The sequence below is a fragment of the Cibotium barometz genome, chromosome 37 (assembly GCF_041138505.1).
Source record: "Cibotium barometz isolate CiBa-2024 chromosome 37, ASM4113850v1, whole genome shotgun sequence".
In the NCBI taxonomy this organism is placed as follows: Eukaryota; Viridiplantae; Streptophyta; class Polypodiopsida; order Cyatheales; family Cibotiaceae; genus Cibotium; species Cibotium barometz.
This window is the reverse complement of record NC_141082.1, coordinates 8,942,205-8,964,974: the sequence shown is the minus strand read 5'-3', so window position 1 is coordinate 8,964,974 and position 22,770 is coordinate 8,942,205. Positions and strand designations below refer to the sequence as shown.

Genomic DNA, 22,770 nt, shown 5'->3' with positions numbered 1-22,770 from the left:
AATGAGTATGGCTAAGAGGTCTCCCTCAGCTACATTGTAAGGAAAGGTAGCTCGATGGCAATGGAGCATGCCTTGGATCTAGAGCTGATGAGGGGATCAAGGCCAGGGTCGACCGAGACGGGGGGGAGGGAGACGGGCATGTTGAAAAGTAGAGGCCTGGTCTGAGGCAAGTCCACTCAGGCGAGGGGGGTCCACGAGATCCATTATATGGGTGTCCTCCTGCTCCTTGGTCAAGAAGAAGCTAATGCTAGTTGGCTAGCGAGGGATCTGATTGGGTGGGACCGAAGCTCTCTCAAGAAAGTGTCCCTGTCTTTGCACAGCACAAGCAAGAAAAGCCCTAGGCAGTGCTGGTCCACGAGATCAATGATCCTAGAAAGTGGGCAAATCCCTCATGGAACACATAATGAAACCTCCTCTGGATCTCACAATATACTCGATATAGCAACGTATGTAATGCTCCTCCATCTCAACTTCTTTGTGACATAGTCAACATATCCTGTCCTCCCTAGGTCTCCGTATGAGCTCCCCAGCTTTGAAGACGCACTCAACTCTCCTCGTCTCCACTTTGAGGTAGTTGGATGAAACCCGTATATGGCCAATTGCAATCCATGTGGCATGGGACATGTAAACACTCAAGTAGACGGGCTGCTAGATGAATCCATCCCAATGAGCCTGAGGAAGTGATCTGTAGAAGTGCATCTTCGGTGTGGGAGCTCCGAAGTTGTGATCCATGTGTAATGGGTGTAGAGACTGAGAAGATCTAACTGGATAACCGGGTTGGTGTCCTCATGATAGAGCTGGAGAAAAGGGGAGGCATCCATCCAGACTTATAAAGAAGTTTTAGGAGACCAAAAGCAAGTTGTAAACTAGTTAATATATATAAACCAGTCATTATATAAATCAAATGACTTGTTTGTTTACAAAAACTATCTTCCTTTTGTTTAAATTGCCTTTTTTTAAACAGTTTAGTAAAGGAAATTTAAAAAAATTACAAGATTTCTCAACTCATTCTATGACCCTTGAGAGAGGACCAAATTCCTCTTTGAAAAGGTGTTTTAACCTCTAATTTTGTGGTATGGTGTGGGTAAAGGATGACATGCTTCTGCATCTCAATTGCATGCATGTCAAAAATCAGGTGTACTTGCACCTCTCAATTCTCTAGTGTGAGTGGCTACCCTCTCCCAGCTTCTATGGGGTCATCTCCAAATAGACTCATCGTGCGGGGTAGGTTTTCTGGCCCTCTCCATGTCTTGTGGATATTTGATCAGTGATATCCTATGTAATGTGTCTATGAAGAGCCATCTGCTGTCATCCATCTCTACTTCTTACCAATCCAAATGCATGGATAAAGACAGAGCCAGACATGAGAGCCGCTGCCTTCCCATGTTTCCACCTCTGTATGAACGTGACCAACTGAAATGCTGCATCTGTCGTATGAGAGATGGGAGTAATCTTATTGTGTCTTCTTTCTTCTCCATTACAAAGATATGCAACAATATTTAACAGACACATTCTTGTGTTTTCTTACGTCTTAGAAGTTTTTACAGTTTGGTCTCATTTTAATCACAAAGTATTATTATTTATGTGAAGAAGATTCGTTATCATGTGCAGCTTGAATTTTGATACAAATTATGTGTTTTTTTTTACCAATAACTTTTTTATGCAAGCAGTGGCCAAACCCATGTTTTAATTAAAGACAAACAAGTGTAGTTTCAAAAAAAAAAGGGGCAAGTAGTACTTGAGAACAAGTCGTCAGAGGGCAACGAAGCAGGAGCTCCTCCAAACACGAGAGAACTCCCTCAGCGATTTTGTCAGAGATGTAGAGCTACTTCTGGGATCGGAAGGTGATGTCAGTTGCGTGGTTCCAGCACCGAGTGGCCGCGGCTGTGATCTGCAGGCAACGGATGCATCGAGGAGCAACTAGAGAGGGAAGAGACGTATTTGTGTGTGTGTATATATATATATATACAAACACACACATATGCATAACATACATATATATGTACGTATATATATATATATATATATATATATATATATATATATATATATATATATATATATATATATATATATATATACATATATATAGCATACATATATATGTATATATATAAACATATATATGTATCTATATATAGATACATATATATGTTATATATATATATGTATATATATATATATATGTATATGTATGTATATATATACATATATATGTATATATGTATATGTATATGTATATATATATATATATACACACATATATATGTATCTATATATATATATATATGCATATACATATACATATATGTATATGTATATATATATATATAAATCATATCCCCCCTTCCCCCACTCTCTCTCTCTCTCTCTCTCTCTCTCTCTCTCTCTCTCTCTTCTCTCACTCTCTCTCATAATCAAGGTAGGTCTACCTCTATTTCTCATTTCATTTTATGGCCAATCACTACCATATTTGTGTGGCCATTGCCAATGCTTGCATGGCCATAAACCTCATTCTTCAAGAGTGGATACTCTCCATGCAAGCAATCAAGGAAGAATTCGAGATGCTACTTAGGGGGGTCTCTTTTTAGAGTTCAAGGAGGTTCTTGACCACGAGGGTGACGACAACATTGATGACTTCGCAATCGTCTCACAACTCATAGTGGCGGCAGCCCAATTTAGAAGAAAGCACAATCTCAAGGATTGTGCTCTTGGCGTATGGTATGTCAAGCCTCGAAGTACAGACACCTTTTTCCTTTACTCTAGGGAGATGGTGTTCATTTTCAAGAAGATTTGCGTCTTCCGCAAGGTGCTTCAACTTTATGTGCAATCTGCAAATGAAGTTTCGTACCAAATTCAGAGAGCCATTCCCACAAGAGTATTTTCAGTGGAGAAGAAGGTGGCCATGTCCTTGCATCGCCTAGGAGTTGGAGGGCTTGTTCACGCCATTGCATCTAAATATGGTGTTGGAAAGTCCACTCTTAAGTCCACTCTTGCTCTAGGGTCTTCCGACAATTCATAATAAGAGCAAGGGTTTGAGAGAGGAAGCAAGGGTTTCCAAATTGTTGTGGTGCGATTGATGTTACACACATCTATATGCACCTTCCATATGGGGAGTCCTAGACTTGTTGGTTTGATCGTTACCACAACTACTCTATTTGCTTGCAGGGTATTGTAGATTCTACCTTGAAGTTTCGAGACATCATGGTTGGGATGCTAGGGACCTGTAACGATACCAGAGTGCTTCACAACACTTCTTTCCATCGAAAGGTGCAAAACGGCCCCCACAAATCATGTTAGAGCACACGATCCACCTAGAGGTCTAGGGAATGTCACAACTAGAAATGCTTTGTTTGACTACATGCAAGCAGGGCTAATGTAACACATATTAGTGAATTTAAGTTCAGTGTTCTCCATTGTCCTCTAGTGCTCTACATCTTTGTCTCTCTCATTTGTTATTCATGCTTCCATTCCAAGTGTTTACATCGAAGCTTATGAAGTCAAATAGCTTGAGCAGCACATTACCAACAAGTGCTGACACCACATGCCTTGACTCTATGTATCTCTCCAAAAATATATCAATGAATATTGCTAGGTATGACAAACTACAAACTTTGTGCTTCTAACTATATTTTCCTTCCTTCCTCCCCTCCCTCTCTCTCCCCCTAAATTTATACACATGACTTTTTGAGATCCACAATCCATGGGGACCTCTCAATTCTCTAGTGTGAGTGGCTACCCTCTCCCATCTTCTATGGGGTCATCTCCAAATAGACTCATCATGCGGGGTAGGTTTTCTGGCCCTCTCCATGTCTTGTGGATATTTGATCAGTGATATCCTATGTAATGTGTCTATGAAGAGCCATCTGCTGTCATCCATCTCTACTTCTTACCAATCCAAATGCATGGATAAAGACAGAGCCAGACATGAGAGCCGTTGCCTTCCCATGTTTCCACCTCTGTATGAACGTGACCAACTCAAATGCTGCATCTGTCGTATGAGAGATGGGAGTAATCTTATTGTGTCTTCTTTCTTCTCCATTACAGAGATATGCAACAATATTTAACAGACACATTCTTGTGTTTTCTTACGTCTTAGAAGTTTTTACAGTTTGGTCTCATTTTAATCACAAAGTATTATTATTTATGTGAAGAAGATTCGTTATCATGTGCAGCTTGAATTTTGATACAAATTTTTTTATTTATTTTTTTCACCAATAACTTTTTTGAGCAAGCAGTGGCCAAACCCATGTTTTACTTAAAGAAAAACAAGTGTAGTTTCAAAAAAAAAAGGGCAGGTAGTACCTGAGAAGAAGTCGTCAGAGGGGCAACGAAGCAGGAGCAACTGGAGAGGGAAGAGACGTATTTGTGTGTGTGTGTGTGTGTGTGTGTGTGTGTGTGTGTATATATATACATATATATAAACACACACATATATATAACATACATATATATGTACGTATATATATATATATATATATACATATATATAACATACATATATATGTATGTATATATATGTATGTATATAAACATATATATGTATCTATATAGAGATACATATATATGTTTTTATATATATATATTTATATTTATATATATTTATATATATTTATATGTATGTATGTATGTATGTATATATATACATATATATGAATATATGTATATGAATATATATATATATATATATACATATATATGTATCTATATATATATATATATACATATACATATACATATACATATATGTATATGTATATATATATATATATATATCATATCCCCCCTTCCCCCACTCTCTCACTCTCTCTCTCTCTCTCTCTCTCTCTCTCTCTCTCTCATAATCAAGGTAGGTCTACCTCTATTTCTCATTTCATTTTATGGCCAATCACTACCATATTTGTGTGGCCATTGCCAATGCTTGCATGGCCATAAACCTGATTCTTCAAGAGTGGATAATCTCCATGCAAGCAATCAAGGAAGGATTCGAGATGCTACTTAGGGGGGGTCTCTTTGTAGAGTTCAAGGAGGTTCTTGACCACCACGAGGGCGATGACAACATTGATGACTTCGCAATCGTCTCACAACTCATAGTGGCGGGGCAGCCCAATTTAGAAGAAAGCACAATCTCAAGGATTGTGCTCTTGGCGTATGGTATGTCAAGCCTTGAAGTACAGACACCTTTTTCCTTTACTCTAGAGGAGATGCTGTTTATTTTCAAGAAGATTTGCATCTTTCACAAGGTGCTTCAACTTTATGTGCAATCTGGTGCGGGATGACCAACACAAAATGAAGTTTCATACCAAATTCAAAGAGCCATTCCCACAAGAGTATTGTCGGTGGAGAAGAAGGTGGCCATGTCCTTGCATCGCCTATGAGTTGGAGGGCTTGTTCACGCCATTGCATCTAAATATGGTGTTGGAAAGTCCACTCGTGCTAGGGTCTTTCGACGATTCATAATTGCTATGTTGAAGCATCAACATAGGTTTATTTCTGGCCTCAAAATGAACAAGAAATGAGAGCAGGGGTTTGAGAGAGGAAGCAAGGGTTTCCAAATTGTTGTGGTGCAATTGATGTTACACACATCTATATGCACCTTCCATATGGGGAGTCCTAGACTTGTTGGTTTGATCGTTACCACAACTACTCTATTTGCTTGCAGGGTATTGTAGATTCTACCTTGAAGCTTCGAGACATCATGGTTGGGATGCTAGGGACCTGCAACGATATCAGAGTGCTTCGCAACTCTTCTTTCCATCGAAAGGTGCAAAACGGCCCCCACAAATCATGTTAGAGCACACGATCCACCTAGAGGTCTAGGGAATGTCACAACTAGAAATGCTTTGTTTGACTACATGCAAGCAGGGCTAATGTAACACATATTAGTGAATTTAAGTTCAGTGTTCTCCATTGTCCTCTAGTGCTCTACATCTTTGTCTCTCTCATTTGTTATTCATGCTTCCATTCCAAGTGTTTACATCCAAGCTTATGAAGTCAAATAGCTTGAGCAGCACATTACCAACAACAAGTGCTGACACCACATGCCTTGACTCTATGTATCTCTCCAAAAATATATCAATGAATATTGCAAGGTATGACAAACTACAAACTTTGTGCTTCTAACTATATTTTCCTTCCTTCCTCCCCTCCCTCTCTCTCCCCCTAAATTTATAGACATGACTTTTTTGAATCCACAATATATGGGGACCTTTCCTAAAGTGGTTGACCCTTTGGATTTATCATTCTTCATGAATGCATGATCTCCAATCGTAATTTTTTGACTCTTTTCCCACCCACTTAGATGGTATCACTGTCTTAATATATTTGGGCTTATAAAAGGAGATATATTTGCATAAGATATAAAGTATTCTTTAGATGTTGTAAGCTTGATATAAACTTAAAAATTCATGTTATCACATCACCTATATAAATTCTAACCTACTTAGTTTATGGTGAAGCATAAACTATACATAAATTCTAGCCTACTTAGATTATGTCGAAGCATAAACTACTAGTTTATGTTGAAGCATAAACTATTGATTGAACAATTAAAATTAGAAGATAATCTAGTGGCTTTTTATGCTATTAACAACATGGTGCCAAGGTGGCATATTTTTCTAAGAACTATTCCTCAAATGGAAAACATATTTGTCTTTTCTTGCAAATTTTGGCTAGGTGGCATAGTTCAAGTAATTTTTTAGGACCTCACAATGCCATATTTCTACAAAAAAATAAAGCTCACTACCTCTTTGGGCAAAGCAAGTCAATTGTAATCCAAGATGCCTTGGTGTTAAGCTTGTCAAAGGATCCCCTTTCATGGTCTTAAGATCATATAAAATCTAAGTTTGTTCTCTGTGCAGTTTTTTTTAACAAATATTAAAGACATTCTATCTTGTGAGACTTTTATCATGGCACATTCACATGCTTTTTTAATTTTATCAGCCCTTGAAAGTGTGAATATTGTGGAGTGAAAATGAAAATTTTGGAAGCATATGAATAATGTGCATGTTGAAGCTTCCAATGGAGTTACAATAACGAGGCACACTGTAAGAAAATCATGTTCAGCTCTTTAAGCCTAGGATTACATCGTACATTTTAGCACTCTAAAGATTGTACCCTTAAAATGCCATCACAATATTTCTTGGGCCAGATTATGTTGAGCTAGAATTTTTTAATGTAGTTTGAGGCCCTTAATGACATCATCTCAAGAAAATGAATTGCATAAAATGTAATGCTATGTTGCAACTTGTCATCTAGCTAGCAAACTTCAATGTGACTAGGATAACATCAAACCAACTAAGACAAACTAGGTACAAAATGTACCCACCGCCGAATGGCAAATAGCTTCTATGAGCCTAGTCCTTACCATGATTTATATATGCACACACACACACATAATGAGAGAGAGAGAGAGAAGACCTAAAAAAGACCTTCATTCATAAATGGAAGTGGCATTACAAAGACCATACAAAACTTGGAAACAAGGTGTTCCCGATAATTTCAGTGCTAGAGAGGCCCGACAAAAAAGATAGACACGACATGATAATAGTACGGAGTAGAGAGAGCTCTAGTTCTTCGCATTGTTAAGGCTAAGGCTCATGGCACCTATGGAGTCCGCAATGCATGATAGCGCACCACATATGGCTTGCATGTTTTCACGTTGGACGTCCATCGTGGCGCGCTCCAAGGCCTCAAGACGAGTGGTACGCTCCCCCTCTCTACATTCCTTGCTCGCCTCACCAAGGTGAAAGCACAAAGCGCGAGAAGTCTCACACTCTTGGAAGAGTGACAATAGGTTCTTTGAAGTCTCCAGCAAGTCTTTTAATTGCTTGCAATATGGTGTGCCTTCTTCCTTGGAATGCTTGCTCCCAATGGCTCCTCTTGATCACCATCGTTCGCACTACTAGCATTGTCGGCTTATGCAGGTGTGTGCTCATTCATGGTCTTACGACAGCATTACCAACTCCATTGGCACCTGCATCTTGGCCTAGAAGAGAGGGTAACTCATTGCATTAGAGTCTCTCTCTCTCTCTCTCTCTCTCTCTCTCTCTCTCTCTCTCTCTCTCTCTCTCTCTCTCTCTCTCTCTCTCTCTCTCTCTCTCTCTCTCTCTCTCTCTCTCTCTCTCTCTCTCTCTCTCTCTCTAGTAATACATGACGTGCAAAAATTGCTTTCAAGTACATAATAATGATTACATCCTTGTGCACTCTACATGGCGGGCTATCAGGGCGACTGTTGTCAGCGTCGCACGCTTTCACGTATGGGGCCCCTTCTAGAGCCCTACACCCCCTACACCCCCTAGGCTTGAGCCCCTATGGGGGTGGCCTCAGAGAGAGATAGACGGGAAGAGAGAAAGAGAGAGAGAGAGAGAGAGAGAGAGAGAGAATCTTGCAACCTTATCGTATAAAAATATTTTATTACAAGCTGCCTTGTTTAAAAAGTTTTTTTAAAATGCATTTTTTCGCAATTGGATCAGTAATCCTTCATTTCACAATCGCGATTGACCTGGAGAGGACACGCACACCCACGCACGCACACCACATACGTCCTCCCAAGTTGGCATCTATAGGGGTGGACTCAAGAGTCAACGGTGCTTGAACCCTCAACCTTGAGGACACTATGCATAGTGTCCTCAACCTTGAGGACACTATGCAGCTTATATTATAACTTATAAGCTTTTGTTGCATCGCACATCTAGTTTTATTTTTTAACGCAGATACATAGAGGCTTGACGGAGAAGCGACGTTCTGAGATATGGCACAAACTCTTGCTGCCCTAATGGGCGAGGGCATGGAACCTGAGAGATACCACCTCAGGAAGAGTATAGGCAAGACTAGGTCCATGGGAGGTGGAAGGACGCCTTACGTGGTGCAGAAGTGGGATACCTTCAAACAAGAGCTTACAGCATGGTGGACTACTCCAAGCGCTCCTTCCAACACAAGCCCTTGTGATCTCTTGGCACAGGTGCATACTTCTGAAGTGTACCTACACAAAGCCCTTCTTGGTGGCAATACGGTCATCATTAAAGAGGATGAGGTACGTGCAGCAGTATGTGTGTTCAACCCTGTCAATGAGGCCCTCGATAGAGGTCTAGGCTTAGACCTTGTATTAAATGCAACAGAATCCATTGCTTGCGTGAAATCCAATGTGGATTGGGCCTGCTTCTCCATTGATCCCAATCGCCGCCCTGATATGTACGTCAAATGTAAATTGCCCATCGAACCTTGGCAACTCAGATTGAAACAAGGGGAGCATGTAGTCGATCTCCTTTCTTCTGATGCTCCAGCTGAGCGTGACAAAGTGAGATTTGGGGTCGCTCAAGTGTACCTGTACATGATATTGGAGGAGTCTGTTTATGGTGTGTTGTGCTCCAAGGAGCACTGTATATTTCTAAAGAGGATTGGGAATCCCCAAGATAAGGTCTTGATGATTTCAAGGGTTTTCTCACATGATGATCCAGTGGGTGTTCCAAGATGCTTGCTCTTTATGTGTTACCTGGCACAGAATGCTTGCTCTTTATGTGTTACCTGGCACAGAATGCGCTGCCTATTCCCAAATCTGTTGTTGATCAGCCCGGCGAGACCCCACTGGCTAGAAAATTTGTCACTCCTCCCAAATTGAAGAGAAAGCGCACAGGGTACGCTTCATCTCACAAAGTAGACAAGAAGAGATTAGCCGCTCTAGATGAAGAACCATCTTCTACAAGCACCTACCGACGATGAGCCAAGTATGCTTTCTTTTCAAAAACCTGGAACATCATCATGGTGGATTCGCAAGCGAGATGGTGTGCAGTCACTTGTTGACTGGTTCAAGGGGTTGGCAGAATTTGACATCTTCTCCTTGAACTTGGATCGAGTTTTGTCAAGCGCTGGAACTGTCATTGTCAGAGAAGCTATTGTATGGGATGAGCCTGCTGCCATAAAAATGTTTGATTTTACAGAGGACCAGGACAAGCTCGAGGATTTTTACAAGGAAGTCGTTGCCTATCATGTTCTGCATAAGGTACAAGGAGTAGCTGTGCCACGATTGCTTTGCTATGGTTCACTATGGGGTGGTTTTTTGGGTTTTTTGGCACTCTTATTGGAAGGTGATACACTTGCCAAATGCAATCTGCAAGATAGTATTGGTGGCACGCCTCTAGCGATGGCAACCAACAAGCATGCACTAGCCCACATTCATGGATTCAACATCTTGCATGGGGACGTGCCTTTGTCCAACATCATACATGCCAGGGAAGGGGGAAGTGTGATGTTTGTAGATTTTAGCCAAAGTATCGTGGGAGTGGAAGAAGAGATCTTGCAGGACGAAATGATTGATGGCATGGAGCTGTTTGAGGAGGAATGGGAGGATTGCAGAGAACCGCATTAATTGCCAGGCTTTGTAATCTTTTTGGTGGAAATTTGAAAATTGAAGCTAGATAGCTGTACTCTTTTTCTTGGCCTACCCCTCCAGAGGTGCTTGTTACTTCCTGGTTAGATTTAGGAACATAGATTTGAAATGGGATGTCATGTGATTTCCACAGGTCTCTTTAAGGTTACATGGATTTGAAATAGGATGTCATGTGATTTCCACAGGTCTCTCTAAGGTTAAATGGATGTTGTGTTTTATGGGAATCGTACTCTTTACTTTCTTGCTTTCCTCTTTTTTTGTCATGTAGTGCTTGCACTTCTCTCTCTCTCTCTCTCTCTCTCTCTCTCTCTCTCTCTCTCTCTCTCTCTCTCTCTCTCTCTCTCTCTCTAGAGAGAGAGAGAGAGAGAGACGTGGGTCATTATGGACAAGCAACACGTTCCCAGTGAAAAGTGGCAGATCAGATTGCGTCTTATTTGCACTGAGAATATGGGAAGTGTGATTGGAAAGGGTGGCAGTGTCATTCGTAAACTACGTGAAGAATCTGGTGCCAAGATTAGAGTTTGTGATCACTCAGACGAGCGAGTCATACAAAATTTTTTGCAATGGAGGTCAGCTCTACTTCTCAATTTGCTCCTGAAGCTGGTTAGTCTTTCGAGCTAGATCCTCATCTATTTGCTTTTCATTAAGCTTTGGTCAATTTAGTTGTACGTTGGCTTCTGTGACTGAGTGGCACTTTAGAACCTTTACGCTTATTAAAATTTCTAGTGGGCTTGTGCAAAGGTTAAATCTCAGGTTATTGATTTCTTCTGTGGCTTGTTTGATATGGCCTTAGCGCCTGAATGACTAAAGAAGGCTGGTTTTACTTGCACTGACTCCTATTTTTTTTTAATGAGCTAAAGGGTGGAGTCAGCCATAAGAGTAGCCACCTATTTGAGAACTCTAAGCCTTTTTTTGTTACACATCTTTTCCATTGTTTTTTCCTATAGTATTCAACATCATGAGCTTTTGCAGAGGAGGAACTGCATGCCTAGCTAGGTGCGGTTGGGCTGCAGGCCCCCACCCTCGGCCGGCAGCCCCCTGCCCCCAACCGCACCTAGATAGGCATGTGGTGCCTCCCCTGTGGAAGCTCATGATGTCGTCGTAATCCGCAATGTGGGAATTATAGTGGGATGTTCTAAAACTTCTTCTTGTTAGAGCTAAAAATTAGAGACAGCCATGTTTGGTGATGCAAATAAATTTGCTGAGGCATCTAGTTATGTTGTTTTGGCATTGTCTTGTTATGGTAATATTCAATCACATGCTTTTTCTTTTTGTAGGAGTGTCCACCCATACCTGAACATGTCTCGCCTTCAGTGGCTGTTTTTTTGCATTAGTGCTTTTGCAAGGTAATGCATATTGTAGCAACTGATATGAGTCTTTGGTTTTGCTCTTCCGACTTCCATTATTTTGTGGAGAATATGTGGCAAGTATTGTTTTCTGTTAAGTTGGCTCATGTTATCATCAACATTGTGGGAAATTTCTGAAGTATCTTGTTTGGTCCAATATGCGGGTTCATGTGAAGTTTTTGCAGTTGTTTATAAAAGTTACACATAGAGCCATCTGGATGCTTCCACATTTGTGTCGAAGTGTTGTAAAGTCAAGCACAGGTATGTGCTTAGCATACTGAATATGAACCCACCTAATCTTTTTTGTGGAGGAATGGTAGCTGTTAGTGCCCGATCAAGCTTTAGTCCAAAGCTTCAAGTTACAAAAAGTATTAACTTTTTAATCTTTATCACTCACATTTATCTTTGCATCAACTCAAGCTTAGATTGGTTTCCATTGTTCGTCGTGCTATAACACTCTACAAAATATCAAGTATGAGGCTAATGAGTATGGCTAAGAGGTCTCCCTCAACTACGTTGCAAGGAAAGGTATCTCCATGGCAATGGAGCGTGTCTTGAATCTAGAGCTTATGAGGGGATCAAGGCCAGGGTCGTCGAGGGACGGGGGGAGGGAGACGGGCACGTTGAAAAGTAGAGGCCTCAAGTCCACTCAGGCGAGGGGGGTCCACGAGATCCATTATATGGGTGTCCTCCTCCTCCTCGGTCAAGAAGAAGCTAATGCTAGTTGGCTAGCAAGGGATCTAATTGGCTGGGACCAAAGCTCTCTCAAGAAAGTGTCCATGTCTTTGCACAGCACAAGCAAGAAAAGCCCTAGGCAGCACTGGTCCACGAGATCAATGATCCTCGAAAGTGGGCAAATCCGTCATGGAACACATAGTGAAACCTCCTCTGGATCTCACAGTATACTCGATATAGCAACATATGTAATGCTCCTCCATCTCAACTTCTTTGTGACATAGTCAACATATCCTGTCCTCCCTAGGTCTCCGTATGAGCTCCCCAGCTTTGAAGACGCACTCAACTCTCCTTGTCTCCACTTTGAGGTAGTTGGATCAAACCCGTATATGGCCAATTGCAATCCATGTGGCATGGGACATGTAAACACTCAAGTAGATGGGCTGCTAGATGAATCCATCCCCAATGAGCCTGAGGAAGTGATCTGTAGAAGTGCATCTTTGGTGGGAGCTCCGAAGTTGTGATCCATGTGTAATGGGTGTAGAGACTGAGAAGATCTAACTGGATAACCGGGTTGGTGTCCTCGTGATGATCGAGCTGGAGAAAAGGGGAGGCATCCATCTAGACTTATAAAGAAGTTTTAGGAGACCAAAAGGAAGTTGTAAACTAGTTATTATATATAAACCAGTCATTATATAAATCAAATGACTTGTTTGTTTACAAAAATTATCTTCCTTTTGTTTGAATTGCCTTTTTTTAAACAGTTTAGTAAAGGAAATTTAAAAAAATTACAGGATTTCTCAACTCATTCTATGACCCTTGAGAGAGGACCAAATTCCTCTCTAAAAAGGTGTTTTAACCTCTAATTTTGTGGTATGGTGGGCATCAAAGGATGACATGCTTCTGCATCTCAACTGCATGCATGTCAAAAATCAGGTGTACTTGCACCTCTCAATTCTCTAGTGTGAGTGGCTACCCTCTCCCAGCTTCTATGGGGTCATCTCCAAATAGACTCATTGTGCGGGGTAGGTTTTCTGGCCCTCTCCATGTCTTGTGGATATTTGATCAGTGATATCCTATGTAATGTGTCTATGAAGAGCCATCTGCTGTCATCCATCTCTACTTCTTACCAATCCAAATGCATGGATAAAGACAGAGCCAGACATGAGAGCCAGACATGAGAACGCAAAGCCCTACGGTCTGATTCGCAGAGTATAGGGACCTGCAAGCGCTCGTGAAAACTCACCTCAATCGGAGAACGTGAGTCGGAGGGTGCTGGCAGCGTAGCCCTGGGAGCTGATGCCTGCTCTGATACCAATTGTTGGAATTAGGGTTACAGGAAAGCACACAAAGCTTGGAGAAGAAGAAGCAAGAATGCACACAACACAAAGTGTATTAGATTGTGTCAATGTACAAAAGATAAGTTAGCCCTAGAAGGATGGGTGTATATACAAGCCGGGGGAAAAAACCTCCTAAAGAGGGAAAAAGTGCCCCGGCGGTCCTAAGTGTGTTCACACACATCACTGCCTATATATGGCAACATCTTGGAAAGTGGGCAAATCCCTCGTGGAACACATAGTGAAACCTCCTCTGGATCTCACAATATACTCGATAGCAACATATGTAATGCTCCTCCATCTCAACTTCTTTGTGACATAGTCAACATATCCTGTCCTCCCTAGGTCTCCGTATGAGCTCCCCAGCTTTGAAGACGCACTCAACTCTCCTTGTCTCCACTTTGAGGTAGTTGGATCAAACCCGTATATGGCCAATTGCAATCCATGTGACATGGGACATGTAAACACTCAAGTAGACGGGCTGCTAGATGAATCCATCCCCAATGAGCCTGAGGAAGTGATCTGTAGAAGTGCATCTTTGGTGGGAGCTCCAAAGTTGTGATCCATGTGTAATGGGTGTAGAGACTGAGAAGATCTAACTGGATATCCAGGTTGGGGTCCTCGTGATCGAGCTGGAGAAAAGGGGAGGCATCCATCTAGACTTATAAAGAAGTTTTAGGAGACCAACAGCAAGTTGTAAACTAGTTATTATATGTAAACCATTCATTATATAAATCAAATGACTTGTTTGTTTACAAAAATTATCTTCCTTTTGTTTAAATTGCCTTTTTTTAAACAGTTTAGTAAAGGAAATTTAAAAAAATTACAGGATTTCTCAACTCATTCTATGACCCTTGAGAGAGAACCGAATTCCTCTCTAAAAAGGTGTTTTAACCTCTAATTTTGTGGTATGGTGGGCACCAAAGGATGACATGCTTGCACCTCTCAATTCTCTAGTGTGAGTGGCTACCCTCTCCCATCTTCTATGGGGTCATCTCCAAATAGACTCATCGTGCGGGGTAGGTTTTCTGGCCCTCTCCATGTCTTGTGGATATTTGATCAGTGATATCCTATGTAATGTGTCTATGAAGAGCCATCTGCTGTCATCCATCTCTACTTCTTACCAATTCAAATGCATGGATAAAGACAGAGCCAGACATGAGAGCCGTTGCCTTCCCATGTTTCCACCTCTGTATGAACGTGACCAACTGAAATGCTGCATCTGTCGTATGAGAGATGGGAGTAATCTTATTGTGTCTTCTTTCTTCTCCATTACAGAGATATGCAACAATATTTAACAGACACATTCTTGTGTTTTCTTACGTCTTAGAAGTTTTTACAGTTTGGTCTCATTTTAATCACAAAGTATTATTATTTATGTGAAGAAGATTCGTTATCATGTGCAGCTTGAATTTTGATACAAATTTTTTAATTTATTTTTTTCACCAATAACTTTTTTGAGCAAGCAGTGGCCAAACCCATGTTTTACTTAAAGAAAAACAAGTGTAGTTTCAAAAAAAAAAGGGCAGGTAGTACCTGAGAAGAAGTCGTCAGAGGGGCAACGAAGCAGGAGCAACTGGAGAGGGAAGAGACGTATTTGTGTGTGTGTGTGTGTGTGTGTGTGTGTGTGTGTGTGTGTGTGTGTGTGTATATATATATATACAAACACACACATATATATAACATACATATATATGTACGTATATATACATATATATAACATACATATATATGTATGTATATAAACATATATATGTATCTATATATAGATACATATATATGTTTATATATATATATATATATATATATATATATATATATATATATATATATATATATATATTTATATGTATGTATGTATGTATGTATATATATACATATATATGAATATATGTATATGTATATATATATATATATATACATATATATGTATCTATATATATATATACATATACATATACATATATGTATATGTATATATATATATATATATCATATCCCCCCTTCCCCCACTCTCTCACTCTCTCTCTCTCTCTCTCTCTCATAATCAAGGTAGGTCTACCTCTATTTCTCATTTCATTTTATGGCCAATCACTACCATATTTGTGTGGCCATTGCCAATGCTTGCATGGCCATAAACCTCATTCTTCAAGAGTGGATAATCTCCATGCAAGCAATCAAGGAAGGATTCGAGATGCTACTTAGGGGGGGTCTCTTTGTAGAGTTCAAGGAGGTTCTTGACCACCACGAGGGCGATGACAACATTGATGACTTCGCAATCGTCTCACAACTCATAGTGGCGGCGGCAGCCCAATTTAGAAGAAAGCACAATCTCAAGGATTGTGCTCTTGGCGTATGGTATGTCAAGCCTTGAAGTACAGACACCTTTTTCCTTTACTCTAGAGGAGATGCTGTTTATTTTCAAGAAGATTTGCGTCTTTCACAAGGTGCTTCAACTTTATGTGCAATCTGGTGCGGGATGACCAACACAAAATGAAGTTTCGTACCAAATTCAAAGAGCCATTCCCACAAGAGTATTGTCGGTGGAGAAGAAGGTGGCCATGTCCTTGCATCGCCTAGGAGTTGGAGGGCTTGTTCACGCCATTGCATCTAAATATGGTGTTGGAAAGTCCACTCGTGCTAGGGTCTTTCGACGATTCATAATTGCTATGTTGAAGCATCAACATAGGTTTATTTCTGGCCTCAAAATGAACAAGAAATGAGAGCAGGGGTTTGAGAGAGGAAGCAAGGGTTTCCAAATTGTTGTGGTGCAATTGATGTTACACACATCTATATGCACCTTCCATATGGGGAGTCCTAGACTTGTTGGTTTGATCGTTACCACAACTACTCTATTTGCTTGCAGGGTATTGTAGATTCTACCTTGAAGCTTCGAGACATCATGGTTGGGATGCTAGGGACCTGCAACGATATCAGAGTGCTTCGCAACTCTTCTTTCCATCGAAAGGTGCAAAACGGCCCCCACAAATCATGTTAGAGCACACGATCCACCTAGAGGTCTAGGGAATGTCACAACTAGAAATGCTTTGTTTGACTACATGCAAGCAGGGCTAATGTAACACATATTAGTGAATTTAAGTTCAGTGTTCTCCATTGTCCTCTAGTGCTCTACATCTTTGTCTCTCTCATTTGTTATTCATGCTTCCATTCCAAGTGTTCACATCCAAGCTTATGAAGTCAAATAGCTTGAGCAGCACATTACCAACAACAAGTGCTGACACCACATGCCTTGACTCTATGTATCTCTCCAAAAATATATCAATGAATATTGCAAGGTATGACAAACTACAAACTTTGTGCTTCTAACTATATTTTCCTTCCTTCCTCCCCTCCCTCTCTCTCCCCCTAAATTTATAGACATGACTTTTTTGAATCCACAATATATGGGGACCTTTCCTAAAGTGGTTGACCCTTTGGATTTATCATTCTTCATGAATGCATGATCTCCAATCGTAATTTTTTGACTCTTTTCCCACCCACTTAAATCGTATCACTATCTTAATATATTTGGGCTTATAAAAGGAGATATATTTGCATAAGATATAAAGTATTCTTTAGATGTTGTAAGCTTGATATAAACTTAAAAATTCATGTTATCACATCACCTATATAAATTCTAACCTACTTAGTTTATGGTGAAGCATAAACTATACATAAATTCTAACCTACTTAGATTATGTCGAAGCATAAACTACTAGTTTATGTTGAAGCATAAACTATTGATTGAACAATTAAAATTAGAAGATAATCTAGTGGCTTTTTATGCTATTAACATTATTGTGCCAAGGTGGCATATTTTTCTAAGGACTATTCCTCAAATGGAAAACATATTTGTCTTTTCTTGCAAATTTTGGCTAGGTGGCATAGTTCAAGTAATTTTTTAGGACCTCACAATGCCATATTTCTACAAAAAAATAAAGCTCACTACCTCTTTGGGCAAAGCAAGTCAATTGTAATCCAAGATGCCTTGGTGTTAAGCTTGTCAAAGGATCCCCTTTCATGGTCTTAAGATCATATAAAATCTAAGTTTGTTCTCTGTGCAGTTTTTTTAACAAATATTAAAGACATTCTATCTTGTTGTGAGACTTTTATCATGGCACATTCACATGCCCTTTTTAATTTTATTAGCCCTTGAAAGTGTGAATATTGTGGAGTGAAAATGAAAATTTTGGAATCATATGAATAATGTGCATGTTGAAGCTTCCAATGGAGTTACAATAATGAGGCACACTGTAAGAAAATCATGTTCAGCTCTTTAAGCCTAGGATTACATCGTACATTTTAGCACTCTAAAGATTGTACCCTTAAAATGCCATCACAATATTTCTTGGGCCAGATTGTGTTGAGCTAGAATTTTTTAATGTAGTTTGAGGCCCTTAATGACATCATCTCAAGAAAATGAATTGCATAAAATGTAATGCTATGTTGCAACTTGTCATCTAGCTAGCAAACTTCAATGTGACTAGGATAACATCAAACCAACTAAGACAAACTAGGTACAAAATGTACCCACCCGAATGGCAAATAGCTTCTATGAGCCTAGTCCTTACCATGATTTATATATGCACACACACACACACACATAATGAGAGAGAGAGAGAGAAGACCAAAAAAAGACCTTCATTCATAAATGGAAGTGGCATTACAAAGACCATACAAAACTTGGAAACAAGGTGTTCCCGATATTTTCAGTGCTAGAGAGGCCCGACAAAAAAGATAGACACGACATGATAATAGTACGGAGTAGAGAGAGCTCTAGCTCTTCGCATTGTTAAGGCTAAGGCTCATGGCACCTATGGAGTCCGCAATGCATGATAGCGCACCACATATGGCTTGCATGTTTTCACGTTGGACGTCCATCTTGGCGCGCTCCAAGGCCTCAAGACGAGTGGTATGCTCCCCCTCTCTACATTCCTTGCTCGCCTCACCAAGGTGAAAGCACGAAGCGCGAGAAGTCTCACACTCTTGGAAGAGTGACAATAGGTTCTTTGAAGTCTCCACCAAGTCTTTTAATTGCTTGCAATACGGTGTGCCTTCTTCCTTGGAATGCTTGCTCCCAATGGCTCCTCTTGATCACCATCGTTCGCACTACTAGCATTGTCGGCTTGTGCAGGTGTGTGCTCATTCATGGTCTCATGACAGCATTACCAACTCCATTGGCACCAGCATCTTGGCCTAGAAGAGAGGGTAACTCATTGCATTAGAGTCTCTCTCTCTCTCTCTCTCTCTCTCTCTCTCTCTCTCTAGTAATACATATGACGTGCAAAAATTGCTTTGAAGTACATAATAATGATAACATCCTTGTGCACTCTGCATGGCGGGCTATCAGGGCGGCTGTTGTCAGCGCACGCTTTCATGTATGGGGCCCCTTCTAGAGCCCTACACCCCCTACACCCCCTAGGCCTGAGCCCCTATGGGGGTGGCCTCAGAGAGAGATAGACGGGAGAGAGAGAGAGAGAGAGAGAGAGAGAGAGAGAGAGAGAGAGAGAGAGAGAGAGAGAGAGAGAGAGAGAGAGAGAGAGAGAGAGAGAGAGAGAGAATCTTGCAACCTTATCGTATAAAAATAATTTTATTACAAGCTGCCTTGTTGAAATAGTTTTTTTGAAATGCATTTTTTCGCAATTGGATCAATAATCCTTCATTTCACAATCGCGATTGACCTGGAGAGGACAGGCACACCCACGCACGCACACCACATACGTCCTCCCAAGTTGGCATCTATAGGGGTGGACTCAAGAGTCAACGGTGCTTGAACCCTCAACCTTGAGGACACTATGCATAGTGTCCTCAACCTTGAGGACACTATGCAGCTTATATTATAACTTATAAGCTTTTGTTGCATCGCACATCTAGTTTTATTTTTTAATGCAGATACATAGAGGCTTGACGGAGAAGCGGCATTCTGATATATGGCACAAACTCTTACTGCCCTAATGGGCGAGGGTGTGGAACCTAAGAGATACCATCTCAAGAAGAGTACATGCAAGACTAGGTCCATGGGAGGTGGAAGGACGCCTTACGTGGTGCAGAAGTGGGATACCTTCGAACAAGAGCTTGCAGCATGGTGGATTACTCCAAGCGCTCCTTCCAACACAAGCCCTTGTGATCTCTTGGCATAGATCCATACTTCTGAAGTGTACCCATGCAAAGCCCTTCTTGGTCGCAATACGGTCACATCACCAAAGAGGATGAGGTACGTGTAGCAGTACGTGTGTTCAACCCTGTCAATGAGGCCCTCGATAGAGGTCTAGGCTTAGACCTTGTATTAAATACAACAGAATCCATTGCTTGCATGAAATCCAATGTGGATTGGGCCTGCTTCTCCATTGATCCCAATCGCCCTGATATGTACGTCAAATGTAAATTGCCCATCGAACCTTGGCAACTCAGATTGAAACAAGGGGAGCATGTAGTCGATCTCCTTTCTTCTGATGCTCCAGCTGAGCGTGACAAAGTGAGATTTGGGGTCGCTCAAGTGTACCTGTACACAAATATGGTAGTGAATGGCCATAAAATGAACTGAGAAATAGAGGTAGACCTACCTTGATTATGAGAGAGAGAGAGAGAGAGAGAGAGAGAGAGAGAGAGAGAGAGAGAGAGAGAGAGAGAGAGAGAGAGAGTGGGGGAAGGGGGGATATGATTTATATATATATATATATATATATATATATATACATATACATATATGTATATGTATATGTATATATATATATAGATACATATATATGTGTATATATATATATACATATACATATACATATACATATACATATACATACATATATATATATCTATATATATATATATATATATATATATATATATATATATATATAGATACGTAGATATGTTTTTATATATATATATATATATATATATATATATATATATATATATATATGTATATATGTATATATGTATATGTATATATATATATATATATATATATACGTACATATATATGTATGTTATATATATGTGTGTGTTTGTATATATATATATATATATACACACACACACACACATATACTTTGGGTGATTTTTGTTCAAGGACACAAGGCAAGGCCAAATGATAGTTGGCACGATGTAAAGCGTTGCAATGGGGTCGTGTCTACCACTCATCCTACTCAGGCTGCACCTTTGCATAGCTACCCCACAATACATGCATACATATACTTGTGTATAGGTATGCATATGTGTGTATAGGTATGTATATAAATGTGTTACAAACTAGGTACAAAATGTACCCACCGAATGGCAAATAGCTTCTATGAGCCTAGTCCTTACCATGATTTATATATGCACACACACACATAATGAGAGAGAGAGAGAGAGAGAGAGAAGACCTAAAAAAGACCTTTATTCATAAATGGAAGTGGCATTATACAAAACTTGGAAACAAGGTGTTCTCGATAATTTCAGTGCTAGAGAGGCCTGACAAAAAAGATAGACACGACATGATAATAGTACGGAGTAGAGAGAGCTCTAGCTCTTCGCATTGTTAAGGCTAAGGCTCATGGCACCTATGGAGTCCGCAATGCATGATAGCCCATCACATATGGCTTGCATGTTTTCACGTTGGACGTCCATCTTGGCGCGCTCCAAGGCCTCAAGAGACGAGTGGTATGCTCTCCCTCTCTACATTCCTTGCTCACCTCACCAAGGTGAAAGCACGAAGCGCGAGAAGTCTCACACTCTTGGAAGAGTGACAATAGGTTCTTTGAAGTCTCCACCAAGTCTTTTAATTGCTTACAATACGGTGTGCCTTCTTCCTTGGAATGCTTGCTCCCAATGGCTCCTCTTGATCACCATCGTTCGCACTACTAGCATTGTCGGCTTGTGCAGGTGTGTGCTCATTCATGGTCTCATGAGAGCATCACCAACTCCATTGGCACCTGCATCTTGGCCTAGAAGAGAGGGTAACTCATTGCATTAGAGTCTCTCTCTCTCTCTCTCTCTCTCTCTCTCTCTAGTAATGCATATGACGTGCAAAAATTGCTTTGAAGTACATAATAATGATTACATCCTTGTGCACTCTGCATGGCGGGCTATCAGGGCGGCTATTGTCGGCGCATGCTTTCACGTATGGGGCCCCTTCTAGAGCCCTACACCCCCTACACCCCCTAGGCTTGAGCCCCTATGGGGGTGGCCTCAGGAGAGAGATAGACGGGAAGAGAGAGAGAGAGAGAGAGAGAGAGAGAGAGAGAGAGAGAGAGAGAGAGAGAGAGAGAGAGACAATCTTGCAACCTTATCGTATAAAAATAATTTTATTACAAGCTGCCTTGTTGAAATAGTTTTTTTAAAATATATTTTTTCGCAATTGGATCAGTAATCCTTCATTTCACAATCGCGATTGACCTGGAGAGGACACACGCACACGCACGCACGCACACCACATACGTCCTCCCAAGTTGGCATCTATAGGGGTGGACTCAACGGTGCTTGAACCCTCAACCTTGAGGACACTATGCAGCTTATATTATAACTTATAACGTACATATATATGTATGTTATATATATGTGTGTGTTTGTGTATATTTGTATATATACATATATACACACATATACTTTGGGTGATTTTGTTCAAGGACACAAGGCAAGGCCAAATGATAGTTGGCACGATGTAAAGTGCTGCAATGGGGTCGTGTCTTACCACTCATCCTACTCAGGCTGCACCTTTGCATAGCTACCCCACAATACATGCATAAATAGACTCGTGTATTGGTATGTATATAAATGTGTGCGTGCACATGTGTGTATATGTATGTATATAAATGTGTGCGTTCTGTGCAAAGTTCTCCAGAAGGATGGAGGGCTCTTCTTCTTCCGCTGCTTCAAAGCAAGTGTTCGCCATGCTGCAACCTCTGTGCGCTCGCCTGCTGGAGCTTCCCTTGCGCAGAGGCGATTCAGAATCCGACACGTCGGTCCTCATGTCTCTCCGCCAAGCTATACGGGCCGCCCCTCTCCAAGGCCTGAGAGTCTGCGTGGAGTAATCTCTCTTCGT

General features: G+C 40.7%; 1 protein-coding gene across 3 annotated transcripts in view; it reads left to right on the top strand.

Annotated features, from left to right (window-relative positions):
* Positions 1–22,383: 22,383 nt before the first annotated feature.
* Positions 22,384–22,770, top strand: part of LOC147616903 (ARM repeat superfamily protein) — a 48,167-nt gene continuing 47,780 nt past the window's right edge. For all 3 annotated transcript variants that reach the window (XR_015262355.1, XM_086776542.1, XM_086776541.1), the window contains exon 1: positions 22,384–22,755. Coding sequence is in view for 2 of the 3 variants with exons in the window: in XM_086776542.1 (XP_086632668.1) it covers positions 22,541–22,755 (215 nt within the window). In the remaining variant the exon portion in view is untranslated. The remainder of the gene's footprint in view (positions 22,756–22,770) is intronic.